This window comes from Bombina bombina, chromosome 5, assembly GCF_027579735.1.
Source record: "Bombina bombina isolate aBomBom1 chromosome 5, aBomBom1.pri, whole genome shotgun sequence".
Classification (NCBI taxonomy): Eukaryota; Metazoa; Chordata; class Amphibia; order Anura; family Bombinatoridae; genus Bombina; species Bombina bombina.
In genome coordinates, this window is record NC_069503.1 from 866,581,596 (window position 1) to 866,602,419 (window position 20,824).

The 20,824-nt window shown below is 39.4% G+C and overlaps 1 protein-coding gene across 1 annotated transcript in view; it reads right to left on the reverse strand.

The window, feature by feature from the left end:
- The window catches only part of LOC128660911 (maternal DNA replication licensing factor mcm3), a 130,169-nt gene that overhangs the window by 48,397 nt on the left and 60,948 nt on the right, over positions 1-20,824 (reverse strand). The window contains exon 9 of the mRNA XM_053715003.1: positions 13,749-13,957. Within this exon, the coding sequence (XP_053570978.1) occupies positions 13,749-13,957 (209 nt within the window). The remainder of the gene's footprint in view (positions 1-13,748; positions 13,958-20,824) is intronic.

Below are 20,824 nucleotides of genomic sequence, written 5' to 3' on the forward strand. Positions count from 1 at the left end.
TGTTTACCCCTCATTTTAACCGACCTATCCTGAGGTAGGGCATGGCCGGCCCTTACCTCCTGTAATATCAGAAATGATCTCCTTCAATTCTGGCCCAAAAAGGGTCTTGCCTTTAAAGGGAATAGCTAAAAGCTTATGTTTTGATGACACATCAGCAGACCAAGATTTGAGCCACAATGCTCTACGTGTTAAAATAGCAAATCCTGCATTTTTTGCCGCTAATTTAGCAATTTGAAAAGCGGCATCAGTAATAAAAGAATTAGCTAGCTTAAGAGCCTTAATTCTATCTAGAATGTCATCTAATGGAGTCTCAACCTTAAGACTCTTCTAGAGCCTAAAAACAAAAAGCTGCTGCAGTAGTTACTGGAACAATGCAAGCCATAGGTTGTAAAAGAAATCCCTGATTAACAAATCATTTCTTTAGTAGACCCTCTAATTTCTTATTCATAGGATCCTTGAAAGCACAACTATCCTCAATGGGTATAGTAGTATGCTTAGCTCGGGAAGATATAACTCCCTCTACCGTAGGGACCGTTTGCCATGAGTCCCGAATGGTATCAGATATAGGAAACATTTTCTTAAAATTAGGAGAGGGAGAAAGCATGAAAGAAATTAATTTATCAGGTAAGTTCTTACATAAATTATATTAGCAAGAGTCCATGAGCTAGTGACAAATGGGATATACATTCCTACCAGGAGGGGCAAAGTTTCCCAAACCTCAAAATGCCTACATATACACCCCTCACCACACCCACAATTCAGTTTAACGAATAGCCAAGAAGTGGGGTGATAAGAAAGGAGCGAAAGCATCAAAAATAAGGAATTGGAATAATTGTGCTTTATACAAAAAAATCATAACCACCACAAAAAGGGTGGATCTCATGCACTCTTGCTAATATGAAAGAAATGAATTTATCAGGTAAGTTCTTACATAAATTATGTTTACTTTCATGTAATTGGCAAGAGTCCATGAGCTAGTGACGTATGGGATAGCAGATACCCAAGATGTGGAACTTCCACGCAAGAGTCACTAGAGGGAGGGATAAAATAAAGACAGCCAATTCCGCTGAAAAAATCCACAACCCAAATCAAATGTTTTAATCTAAATAATGAAAAAAACTGAAACCATAAGCAGAAGAATCAAACTGAAACAGCTGCCTGAAGTACTTTTCTACCAAAAACTGCTTCAGAAGAAGAGAAAACTGGTAGAATTTAGTAAAAGTATGCAAAGAAGACCAAGTTGCTGCTTTGCAAATCTGATCAACGGAAGCTTCATTCTTAAAAGCCCAGGAAGTAGAAACTGACCTAGTAGAATGAGCCATAATCCTTTGAGGCGGGGACTTACCCGACTCCACATAAGCATGATGAATCAAAGACTTTAACCAAGACGCCAAAGAAATGGCAGAAGCTTTCTGACCTTTCCTGGAACCAGAAAAGATAACAAATAGACTAGAAGTCTTTCTAAAATCTTTAGTAGCTTCAACATATTTCAAAGCTCTTACTACATCCAAAGAATATAAAGATCTCTCCTTTGAATTTATAGGATCAGGGCACAATGAAGGAACAACAATTTCTCTACTAATGTTGTTAGAATTCACAACCTTAGGTAAAAATTGAAATGAAGTCCGCAACACCGCCTTATCCTGATGAAAAATCAGAAAAGGAGACTCACAAGAAAGAGCAGATAACTCAAACTCTTCTAGCAGAAGAGATGGCCAAAAGGAACAAAAAAACTTTCCAAGAAAGTAATTTAATATCCAGAGAATGCATAGGTTCAAACGGAGGAGCCTGTAAAGCCCTCAGAACCAAATTAAGACTCCAAGGAGGAGAGACCGACTTAATGACAGGCTTGATACGAACCAAAGCAATGCATATCAGGTAGATTAGCAAAGCAGAGATTTGTCCTTTCAAAGAACTTGCAGATAAACCTTTATCCAAACCATCCTGAAGAAACTGTAAAATTCTAGGAATTCTAAAAGAATGTCAGGAAAATTTATGAGAAGAACACCAAGAAATGTAAGTCTTCCAGACTCTATAATAAATCTTCCTAGACACAGATTTACGAGCCTGTAACATAGTATTAATAACGGAGTCAGAGAAACCCCTATGACTAAGAATCAAGCGTTCAATTTCCATACCTTCAAATTTAATGATTTGAGATCCTGATGGAAAAATGGGCCTTGAGATAGAAGGTCTGGTCTTAACGGAAGTGTCCAAGGTTGGCAACTGGCCATCCGAATGAGATCCGCATACCAAAACCTGTGAGGCCATGCTGGAGCCACCAGCAGAACAAACAAACGTTCCATTAGAATTTTGGAAATCACTCTTGGAAGAAAAACTAGAGGCGGAAAGATATAGGCAGGATGATAATTCCAAGGAAGCGACAACGCGTCCACTGCTTCCGCCTGAGGTTCCCTGGATCTGGACAGATACCTGGGAAGTTTCTTGTTTAGATGAGAGGCCATCAGATCTATTTCTGGAAGTCCCCAGATCTGAACAATCTGAAGAAATACCTCTGGGTGAAGAGACCATTCGCCCGGATGCAACGTCTGGCGACTGAGATAATCCGCTTCAAAATTGTCTACACCTGGGATTTGAACTGCAGAAATTAGACAGGAGCTGGATTCCGCCCATACAAGTATCCGAGATACTTCTTTCATAGCTTGAGGACTGTGAGTCCCACCTTGATGATTGACATACGCCACGGTTGTGACATTGTCCGTCTGAAAACAAATAAACGATTCTCTCTTCAGAAGAGGCCAGAACTGGAGAGCTCTGAAAATCAAAAGGTTAAAACAATATACGATTGCGATTGCCTATTCAGTCGGGCAGAACTATGCTCACCTTAAAAAACTTATCCCAACGGTTTTGTGTATAATTAGATCAACAAAATAGGTGGCGCAAGTTAATGCTGTTCTGACTAATAATGGTGTAAATGTATATCAAGTTCCCTGTGTGTCTGATAATGTTCTCACCATACATAGGCTGTGTTTAAATTAAAAGATAAGTGGTGTCTCTCCAGGACAATAAAGCTTCCAGATTCAAGTTCTATAATACAAATAGATATATATTTATTGGATAAAAGATTCTTGTATGTATGCGAGATCAAAAATGACGATCCATTCACATGTAGTGATCTGTTGACAATTTAAAACATTTGATATGATACAATAGTGCAATAGTAAAAACACCGGTGTTGTTTCATAAACAAAAAACAATAAAAACTCAGATTGAGATAATATAAACAAGCAGGTATACTTAGAAGATAAAACCAAAATAAACAGAGGGGACTCATACCTCTAAGCGTATGACTAGCAAAAAACATATGTAAATGCATAAATGAATATATGAACCATGTGTCTGGTATCCGTTAAATCTATATATATATATATATATATATATATATATATATATATATATATATATATATATATATATATATATATATATATATATATATATATATATATACACACACACACACATATATACACACACACACACATACACACTTCACAGGTATTCAAGGGTTAAGCAAATATTACACAGTTCCTTATTGCTTCATGTTCTGGCAAACATGGGGTGGCTATCCTTCCGTCAAAAAATTTATTGAAGCAAATATATATTGAAACAAATGTGGCAAAACGTGGCTAATATGTAGCTGTAGTGTTAGTTCTTAGATTTCAGCGTTTGTTATTTAACCAGAGGTAGGTTACATACGGTCTCTTGCTGGGTGTGGGGATTCCTTCCTTCAAACAGTGCACTGTTGACGTCTTCCTTCTGCTATACAGAAAAAGCCGGTGGAGTACTAAGTCCCTTAGCCTCCGTTTACCAGCGGTGTTGGTAATTGTCTCCTTGAATTTGCCGCTTGCCCAGTAACGGGCCTTGATGGTAGTTTCGTGAGCTCCGGTCACAACTTGCTTCTGTCTTTGTGAGTATATAACCCAGACTCTGTCTTTATTTTCACCGGTCTCCTCGCTGTTGTCACAGCTGACAAAGTTCTCCTCTGGAGCCGAGTTGTTTTGGCTCACTTCTTAATGCAAGTGATCAGGTTTCTACGCGTTTCGGCGTTCTGCCTTTCTCAAGATACCTGATTAAACCACCTGTTGCCTTTTTATCTGAATCTCCCATGTTCCATCTCTTCAGCTTAACCCTTAGTGTTTGTTTCTTGTGAATTCATTTAGAGTTTTCTGTGATCTTAGTTCTTATGCTGTCCTTTGTGAAACGTTTTCTTAAAACAATTATATTTATTATTCAAATCCTCAGATTTATTTTCGCCATATGAGACATCACATAAACAGTAATAGTTAGTTCATATATTTCGAGTTCATATTTACAGATAATCTACATTCTTTTTTTGTGCTTTGTTCAACTTGATATATGGAAACTTGCTATGGAGATATGTAATTAAAATACATATATTCCGAAAAATCTGTGCAATTAATTTATAAAGTGTGTGCGAATATGTGAATGTTTAGTTAACTAATCTCTGGGATTCTATATCAAATATATATTATATATGGAGTATACTTATACAATTCTGTATTTTCATTATACATGTGTAGTGGGGTATTTTACTATCTCATACATAAGTGTTATTTATCCAGAGTTACAGAAATACTGATAGAAGTGCTTATAATAAACAAATCTTTAATAGTTAGAAATATTTGTATGTTGAAAAAAACATTTATTGGAAATGTATATTGGTTTATTAACATCTGTGGTCACCTATAGTAGATGGCTCTTGTTTTTATATTGTTGCCACATATGGTCACTACATCTACTACTAAATTTGAATAGATTGTTCACCTTGATATTAATATTATGTTTTTGTAACTTGCTTATAGAGGGTTGTATTCGTATAGCATATTCCATTACATACATGTAAACATTGACTATATTGGAAGTCTATATTATAGAATTAAGGTCCAATTCACTATTTAATCCCTTAGGGAATAAGGTCCCCATTCTAAAGATAATTTCAGCTTCTTTATGGAGTAACTTTTTCTCCATGTTCCCTCCTCTATTGTCTTCTCTTACTAATTTAATGCCCCAATATTTTAGTTCCTTTGGATTGCTATTATGATGTTCCTTGAAGTGTACATACAGTCTTGTGTTGTCCTTACCCTGTTCTATGCACCAAATGTGTTCTCTAATTCGCTCTCTGAGACTTCTGCTCGTTTGTCCCAGGTATTGTAATTTGCACGAACATTGTAATATGTATATGACATTGTTGTCCGTACATCTTATGTCATTAATTTTAAAGTTCAAGTTGTTACTTGTTGAGATTACCCGATTACCTGATAGCTCTGAAAAATCACACTGAGTTCCAAAATGTTGATTGGTAATCTCGCCTCCTGAGATTCCCAAACCCCCTGTGCTGTCAGAGATCCCCATACAGCTCCCCAACCTGAAAGACTCGCATCTGTTGAGATCACAGTCCAGGTTGGACGAACAAAAGAGGCCCCTTGAATTAAACGATGGCGATCCAACCACCAAGTCAGAGAAGATCGAAAATTGGGATTTAAGGATATTATTTGTGATATCCTTGTATAATCCCTGCACCACTGGTTCAGCATACACAAAGCTGAAGAGGTCTCATGTGAAAATGAGCAAAGGGGATTGCGTCCGATGCAGCAGTCATGAGACCTAGAATTTCCATGCAAAAAGCTACAGAAGGGAATGATTGAGACTTAAGGGTTCGACAAGCTGAAACCAACTTCAGACGTCTCTTTTCTGTTAAAGACAAAGTCATGGACACTGAATCTATTTGAAAGCCCAAAAAGGTTACCTTTGTCTGAGGAATCAAAGAACTCTTTGGTAAATTGAACCTCCATGTTTTTGAAGAAACAACACAAGTTGATTCATATGAGATTCTGCAGAATGTAAAGACTGAGCAAGTACCAAGATATCGTCCAAATAAGGAAATACCGCAATACCCTGTTCTCTGATTACAGAGAGAAGGGCACCGAGAACCTTTGAAAAGATCCTTGGAGCTGTTGCTAGGCCACACGGAAGGGCAACAAACTGGTAATGCTTGTCTAGAAAAGAGAATCTCAGAAACTGAAAGTGATCTGGATGAATTGGAATATGAAGATATGCATCCTGTAAATCTATTGTGGACATATTATGCCCTTGCTGAACAAAAGGCAGAATAGTCCTTATAGTCACCATTTTGAATGTTGGTATTCTCACATAACGATTCAATATTTTTAGATCCAGAACTGGTCTGAAGGAATTCTCCTTCTTTGGTACAATGAAGAGATTTGAGTAAAACCCCAGCCCCTGTTCCAGAACTGGAACTGGCACAATTACCCCAGCCAACTCTAGATCTGAAACACATTTCAGAAATGCCTGAGCCTTCACTGGGTTTACTGGAATGCGAGAGAGAAAAAATCTTCTCACAGGAGGTCTTATCTTGAAACCTATTCTGTATCCTTGAGAAACAATGTTCTGAATCCAAAGACTGAATCGAATTGATCCAAATATCTTTGAAAAATCATAACCTGCCCCCTACCAGCTGTGCTGGAATGAGGGCTGCACCTTCATGCGGATTTAGGAGCTGGTTTTGACTTTCTAAAAGGCTTGGATTTATTCCAGACTGGAGAAGATTTCCAAACGGAAACCGTTCCTTTAGGGGAAGGGTCAGGCTTCTGTTCTTTATTCGGACGAAAGGAACAAAAACAATTAGCAGCCCTGTATTTACCTTTAGATTTTTTGTCCTGAGGCAAAAAGGTTCCTTTCCCCCCCCCGTAACAGTTGAAATAATAGAATCCAACGGTGAACCAAATAATGTATTATCTTGGAAAGAAAGAGAAAGCAAAGTTGACTTAGAAGTCATATCTGCATTCCAAGATTTAAGCCATAAAGCTCTTCTAGCTAAGATAGCTAAAGACATATATCTGACATCAATTCTAATGATATCAAAAATGGCATCACAAATAAAGTTATTAGCATGTTGAAGTTTAACAATGCTATAAGCATTATGGTTCGACACTTGTTGCGCTAAAGCCTCCAACCAGAAAGTTGAAGCTGCAGCAACATCAGCCAAAGAAATAGCAGGTCTAAGAAGATTACCTGAACATAAATAAGCTCTCCTTAGAAAGGATTCAAGCTTCCTGTCTAAAGGATCCTTAAAGGAAGTACTATCCGCCGTAGGAATAGTAGTACGTTTAGCAAGAGTAGAAATAGCCCCATCAACTTTAGGGATTTTATCCCAAAACTCTAATCTATCAGATCGCACAGGGTACAATTTCTTAAACCTTTGAGAAGGAGTAAATGAAGTACCCAGACTATTCCATTCCCTAGAAATTACTTCTGAAATAGCATCAGGAACTGGAAAAACTTCAGGAATAACTACATGAGGTTTGAAAACTGAATTTAAACGCTTAGTAGATTTATTATCAAGAGGACTAGACTCCTCCATATCTAATGCAATTAGCACTTCTTTAAGTAAAGAACGAATAAACTCCATATTAAATAAATATGAAGATTTATCAGTGTCAATATCTGAGGCAGAATCTTCTGAACCAGATAGATCGTCATCAGAAACATTTAAGTCAGAATGATGACGGTCACTTAAAAATTCATCTGAAATATGAGAAGTTTTAAAAGACCTTTTACGCTTACTGGAAGGAGGAATAACAGACAGAGCCTTCCTAATAGATTTAGAAACAAATTATTTTACATTAACAGGGACATCCTGAACATTAGATGTTGAAGGAACAACAACAGGTAATGGATTATTACCAATGGAAACAATCTGCATTAGAAAGTTTATCATGACAGTTATCACAAACTACAGCCGGAGGAACAGTTACCAAAAGTTTACAACAGATGCACTTAACTTTGGTAGAACCAGCATCAGGCAGCGTCTTTCCAGAAGTAGATTCTGATCCAGGGTCATGTTGAGACATCTTGCAATATGTAATAGAAAAAACAACATATAAAGCAAAAATATCAAATTCCTTAAATGACAGTTTCAGGAATGGGAAAAAATGCCAAATGAACAAGCCTCTAGCAACCAGAAGCAATGAAAAAATGAGACTGAAATAATGTGAAAAAAAGGTGGAGACAAGAATGACGCCCACATTTTTTGGCGCCAAGAATGACGCCCACATTATTGGCGCCAAGTGCAACGCCCATATTTTTTGCCGCCAAGTATGAAGCCACATCCTGTGACGCCGAAAAAAACGATGCCCATAATTTTGGCGCAAAAAGAACGTCTGATCGTCAAAAACGACGCGACCATGCACAAACTTCCGGCGTCAATTAGGGAGCCGGAAATGACAACATTTTTGCGCCAATAAAGTCAGCGCCAAAAATGACTCAATAAATTGAAGAATTTTCAGCCCCCGCGAAAAAAGTCAATTGAAAAAATTCTTTTAAAGGTATGCATTATCCCAAATAATGAAACCGACCGTCTGTAATAAGGAATACTGATTATTCTGAATCATGGCAAATATAAGTTTAAACACATATTTAGAACTTTACATATAAAGTGCCCAACCATAGCTTTAGAGTGTCAAAAAACAAGACATACTTACCCCAAGACACTCATCTACATATAGTAGACAGCCAAACCAGTACTGAAACGAGAATCAGTAGAGGTAATGGAATATAAGAGTATATCGTCTATCTGAAAAGGGAGGTAAGAGATGAATCTCTACGACCGATAACAGAACCTATGAAATAGATCCCCTAGAGGAAGACCATTGAATTCAAATAGGCAATACTCTCTTCACATCCCTCTGACATTCACTGCACTCTGAGAGGAAAACCGGGCTCCAGCCTGCTGCAAAGCGCATATCAACGTAGAATCTAGCACAAACTTACTTCACCACCTCCATGGGAGGCAAAGTTTGTAAAAACTGAATTGTGGGTGTGGTGAGGGGTGTATTTGTAGGCATTTTGAGGTTTGGGAAACTTTGCCCCTCCTGGTAGGAATGTATATCCCATACGTCACTAGCTCATGGACTCTTGCTAATTACATGAAAGGAAACGGTATACCTGGTCTATCCCATTCCTTACTAATAATTTCTGAAATTCTCTTAGGAACCGGAAAGACATCAGTGTAAGTAGGAATTTCCAAATATTTATCCATTTTACACAATTTCTCTGGAGGAACCACAATAGGGTCACAATCATCCAGAGTCGCTAAAACCTCCCTAAGCAACAGGCAGAGGTGTTCCAGCTTAAATTTAAATGACATAGCATCCGAATCTGTCTGAGGCAAAAGATTCCCTGAATCAGAAATTTCACCCTCAGACAGTAATTCCCTGATCCCCAAATCAGAGCACTGTGAGGCAGTGACGTGCAGTGACGTCAGAGGCTGGTGAGGCAGTGGCAGGATACGCCTTCATTCTTTAGATATCCTTTGTTGAAGAAATAGCAATGCACATGGGTGAGCCAATCACATGAGGTATCTATGTGCAGCCACCAATCAGCAGCTACTGAGCATATTTAGATATGATTTTCAACAAAGGACATCAAAAGAATGAAGAAAATTAGATAGATGTAAATTGGAAAGTTATTTAAATTTGCATATGGGTTTCATATGGGTTTCATGTCCCTTTAAATGGTGTCTTGGAAAACTGGTCAACTTAGTAAACATCTGATTTTAGTCTAAAAGGATTGTAACAGAAACTCTTGCCAGATAACACAATGCTTGCTCTGATTATGAGATCTAGAAATCCATGCCCATTAAAATATGTTTAAAACATACTTTTTACTTTAATGCTGCAAGTTATGCTTATAGATTCTTTCATTACATAAGGGATGAGAGTCAGAGGGGGAGGAAGAGAGACAGAGAGAGAGAGAGAGAGAGAGAGAGAGAGAGAGAGAGAGAGAGAAAGAGACCATGGGGGAGAACAACACATAAGGAGAGAGATGGATATATAGAGAAGCTACAGAGAGTTCAGAAAATTAGTCTATAATTTAGTGTGAAGTACAGAGGCAAGCTGCTAAGTTAGTGGGTGTAAAGTTTGAGTAAACAAAATACAAAAACGACCCTGCTGTAAAAGAGTAAACAAACACTAAACCACATTCATTAAATTATAAAAAGAATCCCTTTCAGTAAAATCTTACTTTAATAAGATGTGAAACACTGCTCTCTGTGCCTCTTTTCCTGCTCTGTAAGGATTCAGGAAGTGACAGTGGCACATTCCACTGCACTTAGAGGGGAAGAACAGAACTCTCTTTTTCATTTTAGCAAAGCTAGCAGGTTCACAGGACAGCAACAAAATATATGAAATTTGTTTTTTTCCGTTTTTGTTTTGATTTATATGATTTAACATCCAGCCCCAACCCTATGTTCCACTTACTAATGCCTCTCGCTGGATTGGTTCAGCCCAAATAGGACTGCCTCAAATAAGCAGTTAATGGGCCATGCAATGATCTTAACCACTTTCATCCAGTAGATGGCGCAGCATGTTGTGTAATGGTGGGCAGACCTGCTTGTGCCTCTTCATTGCACAACATATAGCTGTGAGAAAAAAAAATGCTGGGGAAAAAAAATAAAAATTTTTTTTTAAAGCCAATAAAAAAAAAATATATTTTTGCCCATATGAGAGGTGAAGCACTGCTTCACCTGCCTCTAGTGACTGCACATCACTGCTGTGAGGGAACATCGGAAATAGCTAATAAAGCAACAGAGGATTCAGTATTTACATTACTACTTGACCTACTGTGTTTACCCTGCAACACTGGTAATTTAGACAATACCTCTGTAAGGGTAGTTGACATAACTGCAGCCATCTCCTGCAGAGTAAAGGAATTAGACGCACTAGAAGTACTAGGCGTCGCTTGTGTGGGCATAAAAGGTTGTGACACTTGGGGAGAATTGGATGGAATATCAGATTCTCTTCAGACTGAGAATCATCCCTAGGCACACTATTTAAAATATGCTTTTTACATTGTAAAGCCCTTTCAGTACAAATGTTACACAATGTTAGAGGGGGTTGCACAATAGCTTCTAAACACATAGAACAATGAGAAACCTCAATGTCAGACATGTTGAACAGACTAGTAATACCACAAAAGTTGTTTAAACACTTATTTATAGCATAAAATAAACATTAGAAAAAAAATGTGCACTGTACCTTTAAGAGAAGAAAGTGAATTTTTCCAAAATGCACAAAAAACGTTAAATTATTCCCAAATATAACTTAATATCGTTTGTTGATCCAAAAATTACTGCACCCAGAAGCAAGGGCAGAAATAAGGCTTTAGAAGTACTTATATCAACATGTAGTCAACCTACCTGCCCCCAGGGTACTTCGAATCAAGTTTCCAACCCTTCAGACCAGCTATACAGTCCAGGAGCCACTGAGTTACTGTTTGCTGTTGCTAAGCCTGAAAAAATTGTGTCAAGTCAGAGTAGGCCCAAACACTGCATGGAAATGCAGTTTTGCACTAAAGTAAAAATACACACACAATATAACCCTCAAGCATAAAACCAATAAGTTTTAAGTGCCAAAAAATAAAAAAACATAAAAGATTGTTTTTTATATTGTCTCCCATGTCACATAATGCCCAAATATCAACTAGTGATAAATATAAAATAGGGACTCCAGTAACACCCCTCTTATTAAAATAGGTTTTACTGCTTACCCCATTCCCATACAGGGAAATAATGCCAGCCAGTTCTGATACACCAAGTCTCCTCTGCACATACCTTAATGCTGCTTGTAGCATGAAACCGGTCTCCACACTGAAGATGTCTCATGGTTACCTTCAGAAGTCTTGTGGAAACCAGCGTGGATCTTAGTTACAAATGCTAAGATCATCAAACCTCAGGGCAGAAATCTTCTTCCATATCCCCCTGAGGAAAATAGTACGCACCGGTACCATTTAAAATAAAAAAAACTTCTTGATTGAGGAAACTAAAACTAACACCTCACTTTACCATGTCTTCCTAGTATAACACAGGCAAAGAGAATGACTGAGGGTGGAGGGGAAGGGGAGGGGCTATATATATACAGCTCTGCTGTGGTGCTCTTTGCCACTTCCTGTTAGCAGGAGGTTAATATCCCACAAGGATGAAATCCGTGGACTCGTCATATCTTTGTAAAATAAATATCTGTTTAAAAATAGATAATCCCTGTATTCCCCACTTTGGCATAACCAACACGGTTATATTAATATATTTTTTACCTCCGATTACCTTGTAGCTAAGCCTCTGCAGACTCTCTCCTTATTTCAGATCTTTTGACAGACTTGCATTTTAGCCCATGAGTGCTAACTCCAAGAGAGTGAGAGCACAATGTTATCTATATTGTACACATTATCTAACTGTAAAAAACTGTTAAAATACACTGAGATTAGAGGCAGCCTTCAAGGGTTTAAAAATTAGCATATGAAACTACCTAGGTTTAGCTTTCAACAAAATACCAAAATAAAGCAAATTTGATAGAAGTAAATTGGAAAGTTTAAAATTGCATGCCCAATCTGAATCATGAAAGTTTTAGACTAGACTGTCCCTTTAAACATGCTTTTTACTGCAATTTATTTTTAACAGCCAAACTCCATCCATTTACCCTATTTGGAGGAGCCCATCTGGGCTTTAATCCACAGACCATAAGGTTAGCCACTTTCATAACGTTAATATAGAGTGCATTATTTTGCAATTGTTCATCTCATTAAGCTACTTAGCCTTGAGATGTCAGCATTTCACATTCTAACTGTTACATCTCTGTTCCTAAGAATTAGAAAATGCTCAAATTACACTGCTAAGTTACATGAAAAAGGGGCAATATAAAATAATGAAATATATTGCAAAGTTGTTTCAATATGCAAAACACTTTATATACAAAGCTTAAGGTGTTCACTGTCCCTTTAATATGTAACCTTTATTCAAATGCCAAGAATTAATCCCATGCTGGAGTACAGGGATTCTGTACAACCCTCAAGATCAGGATATTAGTAATACAATAGACAGACCACTTCTGGAGAAAATATATAAAAGGGATAGAAAAGTCTAAATTGAAATATGCATGAATGTATTTAAAATTCTTCTAGTAAAAAGTTAAGTTTACAGGAAAGCCTATGTGCTAGAATTTAACATGCCTGCAGGAGCGGTGGAATTTACGTGTCTTGTGTCTGAAGACATAATTCTTCATGTAAGCCATGGCTGAGAAGGTATGTTTGAATGTGTATAGTTCATTAAAGCATACGTGTATATGCCACTGTAAAACAGTTATTACTTACAAGAAGCATATTGCAAAAAAGCTATTTAAAATTGAAATGCAGCCACACACAAATTCTGACCTTTCTATTTCTTGGATAGGTAAAATGTTTTCAGAATCCTTGTGTATATTTTCTGAATTAAGCTCTTTTTTTTTTTAAACCAATACTAGATGTCAGGGTACCATAATAATGGGCCCAGGAGTCTGATAATTCATACATGAGGGAGTGACAGATGTTACTCATCCCATCAGAGCATTTACGGGGCCCAGTTGCATAGTGAATGTGGTAGTCGGACACCCTGCTCTTTACCCATGTCCTTAAACATCTCATGCAGAGAGAAGACAGAGGCAGGAGTAGGTTATCCATGGCCTGCAAGGGTAAGGGGGCAAACATGGGGTTAAATAATTTGTGTATATTGGGCAAATAGTGAATTAAATCAATGAAATGCCACTTATAGCATTTTGGATTCCTATACCAATACTGTTCTAATGTACGCACATGGAAAGTCTAAGCAACTAGATACATTAGATGAAGCTGAATCACTCAGCCCACTTTAGACATACCCTTCCATAAACTGGATTTGCAGCAGCCAGCACACTACATCTAGCATTAAGTCTTGCTTGGATTCCTGCTTTCGATATGGTCACACGGCCCTGCTCCATTACTTCATGAATAGCAGTCCGGTCCATATCAGACATCTTGTCAAATTCATCAATGCAGACAACTCCTCTGTCAGCAAGCACCATGGCACCGGCTTCCAAACGTCTTTCACCTTTATATATATATAATAAAAATAAATAAATATTGTAACACATCCAAGATGTAAACATTAGGAACAAAGCACAGAATACTAGAAAATAAGGCTAATTTAGCAGCACATAAAAGGAAGATAAGCACATTTGGTTTGCCACTTACATGATTTTTTTACATAATAAACTGAACTTTGTCTCCATCGAATAAGAGGACATGTCTTTGAAACACTCAGCTAAAATCCTATTCTAAGATATGGAATAATAATTCACAATTTTATCTACTACTTTAGTTACAGACTGAGCTTTATATTATGCTTGAGCTGCCATCTAATAAAAGCGTTTAAAAAGCTCATCATCAGAAACTATTAGAATATTACTACTACTAAATATTAACAGTACTAATACATACACACCACGCACATTAGAAATGTGGCTTTAATAGTTAATATCTTCACAAATGGGAACGGCTAGAGCTACCAGTGGCATTAAATAAATATTTGGCAATTAGTAATATATTATATATAATTTACTAATTGCCAAATATATAATGGGAAATGGCTAGAGCTACCAGTGGCATTAAATAAATATTTTACATATTACATAAATGATATATACCAACATAAAGATCTTTCTGTAAAAAAAAAAATTAAAAAAAAAAAAAGAATAGTTTCTTGGCTCTGGTGATGCAGGGAGTGCTGGTTATCCTTTACCAGATGTCATAACCACTTCCACATGCAGGCACTTTTTTGCTTCCCTTACTGCCATATTATGCCAGAATGCAATGGAATATATGCAGAGGCAATTTTTAATTGGGGGGGGGGGGATTTAAAAAAAAAAAAACAAAGTTAAAGAGAAACATTCAGCCATTTTGTAGTGTGAGCACAGGATTAATTCAAGGGCTCAGGACATTCAAACTGATCAAGGCTTCATGTTTTGGAAAGCATTCCTAAAAATAGTGCATCATTTGCTGTGTCTCTGGAAAAAAAAAAAAATGTTGATTTATAATCTGCTGTGTATAAATGACATCTGTAGATTTACACAACTCATTTTTAGTTTCCTTTTGATAGGACGTGTCAACTGCCCACATCTTTAATTTCAAAGTAAGATTAAAAAAAACAAACAAAAAAAACATAATTTATGCTTACCTGATAAATTTATTTCTCTTGTGGTGTATCCAGTCCATGAATCATCCATTACTTGTGGGATATTCTCCTTCCCAACAGGAAGTTGCAAGAGGATCACCCACAGCAGAGCTGCTATATAGCTCCTCCCCTAACTGACATATCCAGTCATTCGTCCGAAACAAGCCGAGAAAGGAGAAACCATAGGGTGCAGTGGTGACTGTAGTTTAAATTTAGACCTGCCTTAAAAAGGACAGGGCGGGCCGTAGACTGGATACACCACAAGAGAAATAAATTTATCAGGTAAGCATAAATTATGTTTTCTCTTGTAAGGTGTATCCAGTCCACGGATCATCCATTACTTGTGGGATACCAATACCAAAGCTAAAGTACACGGATGAAGGGAGGGACAAGGCAGGCTTAAATGGAAGGAACCACTGCCTGTAGAACCTGTCTCCCAAAAATAGCCTCTGAAGAAGCAAAAGTATCAAATTTTGAAAAGGTATGAAGCGAAAACCAAGTCGCCGCCTTGCAAATCTGTTCAACAGAAGCCTCATTTTTAAAGGCCCAGGTGGAAGCCACAGCTCTAGTAGAATGATCTGTAATCCTTTCAGGAGGCTGCTGTCCAGCAGTCTCATAAGCTAAGCGTATTACGCTCCGAAGCCAAAAAGAAAGAGGTTGCCGAAGCCTTTTGACCTCTCCTCTGTCCAGAGTAAACAACAAACAGTGTAGATGTTTTGTGAAAATCTTTAGTAGCTTGTAAGTAAAACTTCAAAGCACAGACAACGTCCAGATTATGTAAAAGACGTTCCTTCTTTGAAGGATTAGGACACAATGATGGAACAACAATCTCTTGATTGATATTCTTGTTAGAAACCACCTTAGGTAAAAACCCAGGTTTTGTACGCAGAACTACTTTATCTGAATGGAAAATCAGATAAGGAGAATCACATTGTAAAGCAGATAACTCTGAGACTCTACGAGCCGAGGAAATAGCCATCAAAAACAGAACTTTCCAAGATAAAAGTTTAATATCAATGGAATGAAGGGGTTCAAACGGAACTCCTTGAAGAACCTTAAGAACCAAGTTTAAGCTCCATGGAGGAGCAACAGGTTTAAACACAGGCTTAATTCTAACCAAAGCCTGACAAAAAGCTTGAACGTCTGGAACTTCTGCCAGACGCTTGTGCAAAAGGACAGAGCAGAAATCTGTCCCTTTAAAGAACTAGCTGATAATCCTTTTTCCAAACCCTCTTGGAGAAAGGACAATATCCTAGGAATCCTAACCTTACTCCATTGGTGTGAATCCAAGAATTACTCATGAAGGTATTTACGCCATATCTTATGGTAGATTTTCCTGGTGACAGGCTTTCGTGCCTGTATTAGGGTATCAATGACTGACTCGGAGAAGCCACACTTTGATAAAATCAAGCGTTCAATCTCCATGCAGTCAGTCTCAGAGAAAACAGAATTTATGTTTACCTGATAAATTACTTTCTCCAACGGTGTGTCCGGTCCACGGCGTCATCCTTACTTGTGGGATATTCTCTTCCCCAACAGGAAATGGCAAAGAGCCAGCAAAGCTGGTCACATGATCCCTCCTAGGCTCCGCCTACCCCAGTCATTCGACCGACGTTAAGGAGGAATATTTGCATAGGAGAAACCATATGATACCGTGGTGACTGTAGTTAAAGAAAATAAATCATCAGACCTGATTAAAAAACCAGGGCGGGCCGTGGACCGGACACACCGTTGGAGAAAGTAATTTATCAGGTAAACATAAATTCTGTTTTCTCCAACATAGGTGTGTCCGGTCCACGGCGTCATCCTTACTTGTGGGAACCAATACCAAAGCTTTAGGACACGGATGAAGGGAGGGAGCAAATCAGGTCACCTAAATGGAAGGCACCACGGCTTGCAAAATCTTTCTCCCAAAAATAGCCTCAGAAGAAGCAAAAGTATCAAACTTGTAAAATTTGGTAAAAGTGTGCAGTGAAGACCAAGTCGCTGCCCTACATATCTGATCAACAGAAGCCTCGTTCTTGAAGGCCCATGTGGAAGCCACAGCCCTAGTGGAAGGAGCTGTGATCCTTTCAGGAGGCTGCCGTCCGGCAGTCTCGTAAGCCAATCTGATGATGCTTTTAGTCCAAAAAGAGAGAGAGGTAGAAGTTGCTTTTTGACCTCTCCTTTTACCAGAATAAACAACAAACAAGGAAGATGTTTGTCTAAAATCCTTTGTAGCATCTAAATAGAATTTTAGAGCGCGAACAACATCCAAATTGTGCAACAAACGTTCCTTCTTCGAAACTGGTTTCGGACACAGAGAAGGCACGACTATCTCCTGGTTAATGTTTTTGTTAGAAACAACTTTTGGAAGAAAACCAGGTTAGTACGTAAAACCACCTTATCTGCATGGAACACCAGATAAGGAGGAGAACACTGCAGAGCAGATAATTCTGAAACTCTTCTAGCAGAAGAAATTGCAACCAAAAACAAAACTTTCCAAGATAATAACTTAATATCAACAGAATGTAAGGGTTCAAACGGAACCCCCTGAAGAACTGAAAGAACTAAGTTGAGACTCCAAGGAGGAGTCAAAGGTTTGTAAACAGGCTTGATTCGAACCAGAGCCTGAACAAAGGCTTGAACATCTGGCACAGCTGCCAGCTTTTTGTGAAGTAACACAGACAAGGCAGAAATCTGTCCCATCAAGGAACTTGCAGATAATCCTTTTACCAATCCTTCTCGAAGGAAGGATAGACTCTTAGGAATCTTAACCTTGTCCCAAGGGAATCCTTTAGATTCACACCAACAGATATATTTTTTTCCAAATTTTGTGGTAAATTTTTCTAGTTACAGGCTTTCTGGCCTGAACAAGAGTATCAATAACAGAATCTGAGAACCCTCGCTTTGATAAGATCAAGCGTTCAATCTCCAAGCAGTCAGCTGGAGTGGGACCAGATTCGGATGTTCGAACGGACCTTGAACAAGAAGGTCTCGTCTCAAAGGTAGCTTCCATGGTGGAGCCGATGACATATTCACCAGATCTGAATACCAAGTCCTGCGTGGCCACGCAGGAGCTATCAAGATCACTGACGCCCTCTCCTGATTGATCCTGGCTACCAGCCTGGGGATGAGAGGAAACGGCGGGAATACATAGGCTAGTTTGAAGGTCCAAGGTGCTACTAGTGCATCTACTAGAGTCGCCTTGGGATCCCTGGATCTGGACCCGTAGCAAGGAACCTTGAAGTTCTGACGAGAGGCCATCAGATCCATGTCTGGAATGCCCCACAGTTGAGTGATTTGGGCCAAGATTTCCGGATGGAGTTCCCACTCCCCCGGATGCAATGTCTGACGACTCAGAAAATCCGCTTCCCAATTTTCCACTCCTGGGATGTGGATTGCAGACAGGTGGCAGGAGCGAGTCTCCGCCCATTGAATGATTCTGGTCACTTTTTCCATCGCCAGGGAACTCCTTGTTCCCCCCTGATGGTTGATGTACGCAACAGTCATCATGTTGTCTGATTGAAACCGTATGAACTTGGCCCTCGCTAGCTGAGGCCAAGCCTTGAGAGCATTGAATATCGCTCTCAGTTCCAGAATATTTATCGGTAGAAGAGATTCTTCCCGAGACCAAAGACCCTGAGCTTTCAGGGATCCCCAGACCGCGCCCCAGCCCATCAGACTGGCGTCGGTCGTGACAATGACCCACTCTGGTCTGCAGGAGGTCACCCCTTGTGACAGGTTGTCCAGGGACAGCCACCAACGGAGTGAGTCTCTGGTCCTCTGATTTACTTGTATCTTCGGAGACAAGTCTGTATAGTCCCCATTCCACTGACTGAGCATACACAGTTGTAATGGTCTTAGATGAATGCGCGCAAAAGGAACTATGTCCATTGCCGCTACCATCAAACCTATCACTTCCATGCACTGCGCTATGGAAGGAAGAGGAACGGAATGAAATATCCGACAAGAGTTTAGAAGTTTTGTTTTTCTGGTCTCTGTCAGAAAAATCCTCATTTCTAAGGAGTCTATTATTGTTCCCAAGAAGGGAACTCTTGTCGACGGAGATAGAGAACTCTTTTCCACGTTCACTTTCCATCCGTGAGATCTGAGAAAGGCCAGGACTATGTCCGTGTGAGCCTTTGCTTGAGGAAGGGACGACGCTTGAATCAGAATGTCGTCCAAGCAAGGTACTACAGCAATGCCCCTTGGTCTTAGCACCGCCAGAAGGGACCCTAGTACCTTAGAGAAAATCCTTGGAGCAGTGGCTAATCCGAAAGGAAGCGCCACGAACTGGTAATGCTTGTCCAGGAATGCGAACCTTAGGAACCGATGATGTTCCTTGTGGACAGGAATATGTAGATACGCATCCTTTAAATCCACCGTGGTCAAGAATTGACCTTCCTGGATGGAAGGATTGTTCGAATGGTTTCCATTTTGGACGATGGAACCTTGAGAAACTTGTTTAGGATCTTGAGATCTAAGATTGGTCTGAACGTTCCCTCTTTTTTGGGAACTACGAACAGATTGGAGTAGAACCCCATCCCTCGTTCTCTTAATGGAACAGGATGAATCACTTCCAGAAGATAACCTTGGGAGACTATTTCTAGCGCCCAAGGATCCAGAACATCTCTTGCCCAAGCCTGAGTGAAGAGAGAGAGTCTGCCCCCCACCAAATCCGGTCCCGGATCGGGGGCCCGCATCTCATGCTGTCTTGGGAGCAGTGGCAGGTTTCTTGGCCTGCTTTCCTTTGTTCCAGCCTTGCATAGGTCTCCAGGCTGGATTGGCTAGAGAAGTATTACCCTCCTGCTTAGAGGACGTAGCACTTGGGGCTGGTCCGTTTCTGCGAAAGGGACGAAAATTAGGTTTATTTTTGGCCTTGAAAGACCTATCCTGAGGAAGGGCGTGGCCCTTGCCCCCAGTGATATCAGAGATAATCTCTTTCAAGTCAGGGCCAAACAGTGTTTTCCCCTTGAAAGGAATGTCAAGCAATTTGTTCTTGGAAGACGCATCCGCTGACCAAGATTTTAACCAAAGCGCTCTGCGCGCCACAATAGCAAACCCAGAATTTTTCGCCGCTAACCTAGCCAATTGCAAGGTGGCGTCTAGGGTGAAAGAATTAGCCAATTTAAGAGCACGAATTCTGTCCATAATCTCCTCATAAGAAGAAGAATTACTAATAATCGCCTTTTCTAGCTCATCGAACCAGAAACACGCGGCTGTAGTGACAGGGACAATGCATGCAATTGGTTGTAGAAGGTAACCTTGCTGAACAAACATCTTTTTTAGCAAACCTTCTAATTTTTTATCCATAGGATCTTGGAAAGCACAACTATCTTCTATGGGTATAGTGGCGCGCTTGTTTAGAGTAGAAACCGCCCCCTCGACCTTGGGGACTGTCTGCCATAAGTCCTTTCTGGGGTCGACTATAGGAAACAATTTTTTAAATATGGGGGGAGGTACGAAAGGTATACCGGGCCTGTCCCATTCTTTATTAACAATGTACGCCACCCGCTTGGATATAGGAAAAGCTTCGGGGGGCCCCGGGGCCTCTAGGAACTTGTCCATTTTACATAGTGTTTCTGGAATGACCAGATAATCACAATCATCCAAATTGGATAACACCTCCTTAAGCAGAGCGCGGAGATGTTCCAACTTAAATTTAAAAGTAATCACATCAGGTTCAGCTTGTTGAGAAATTTTTCCTGAATCTGAAATTTCTCCCTCAGACAAAACCTCCCTGGCCCCCTCAGACTGGTGTAG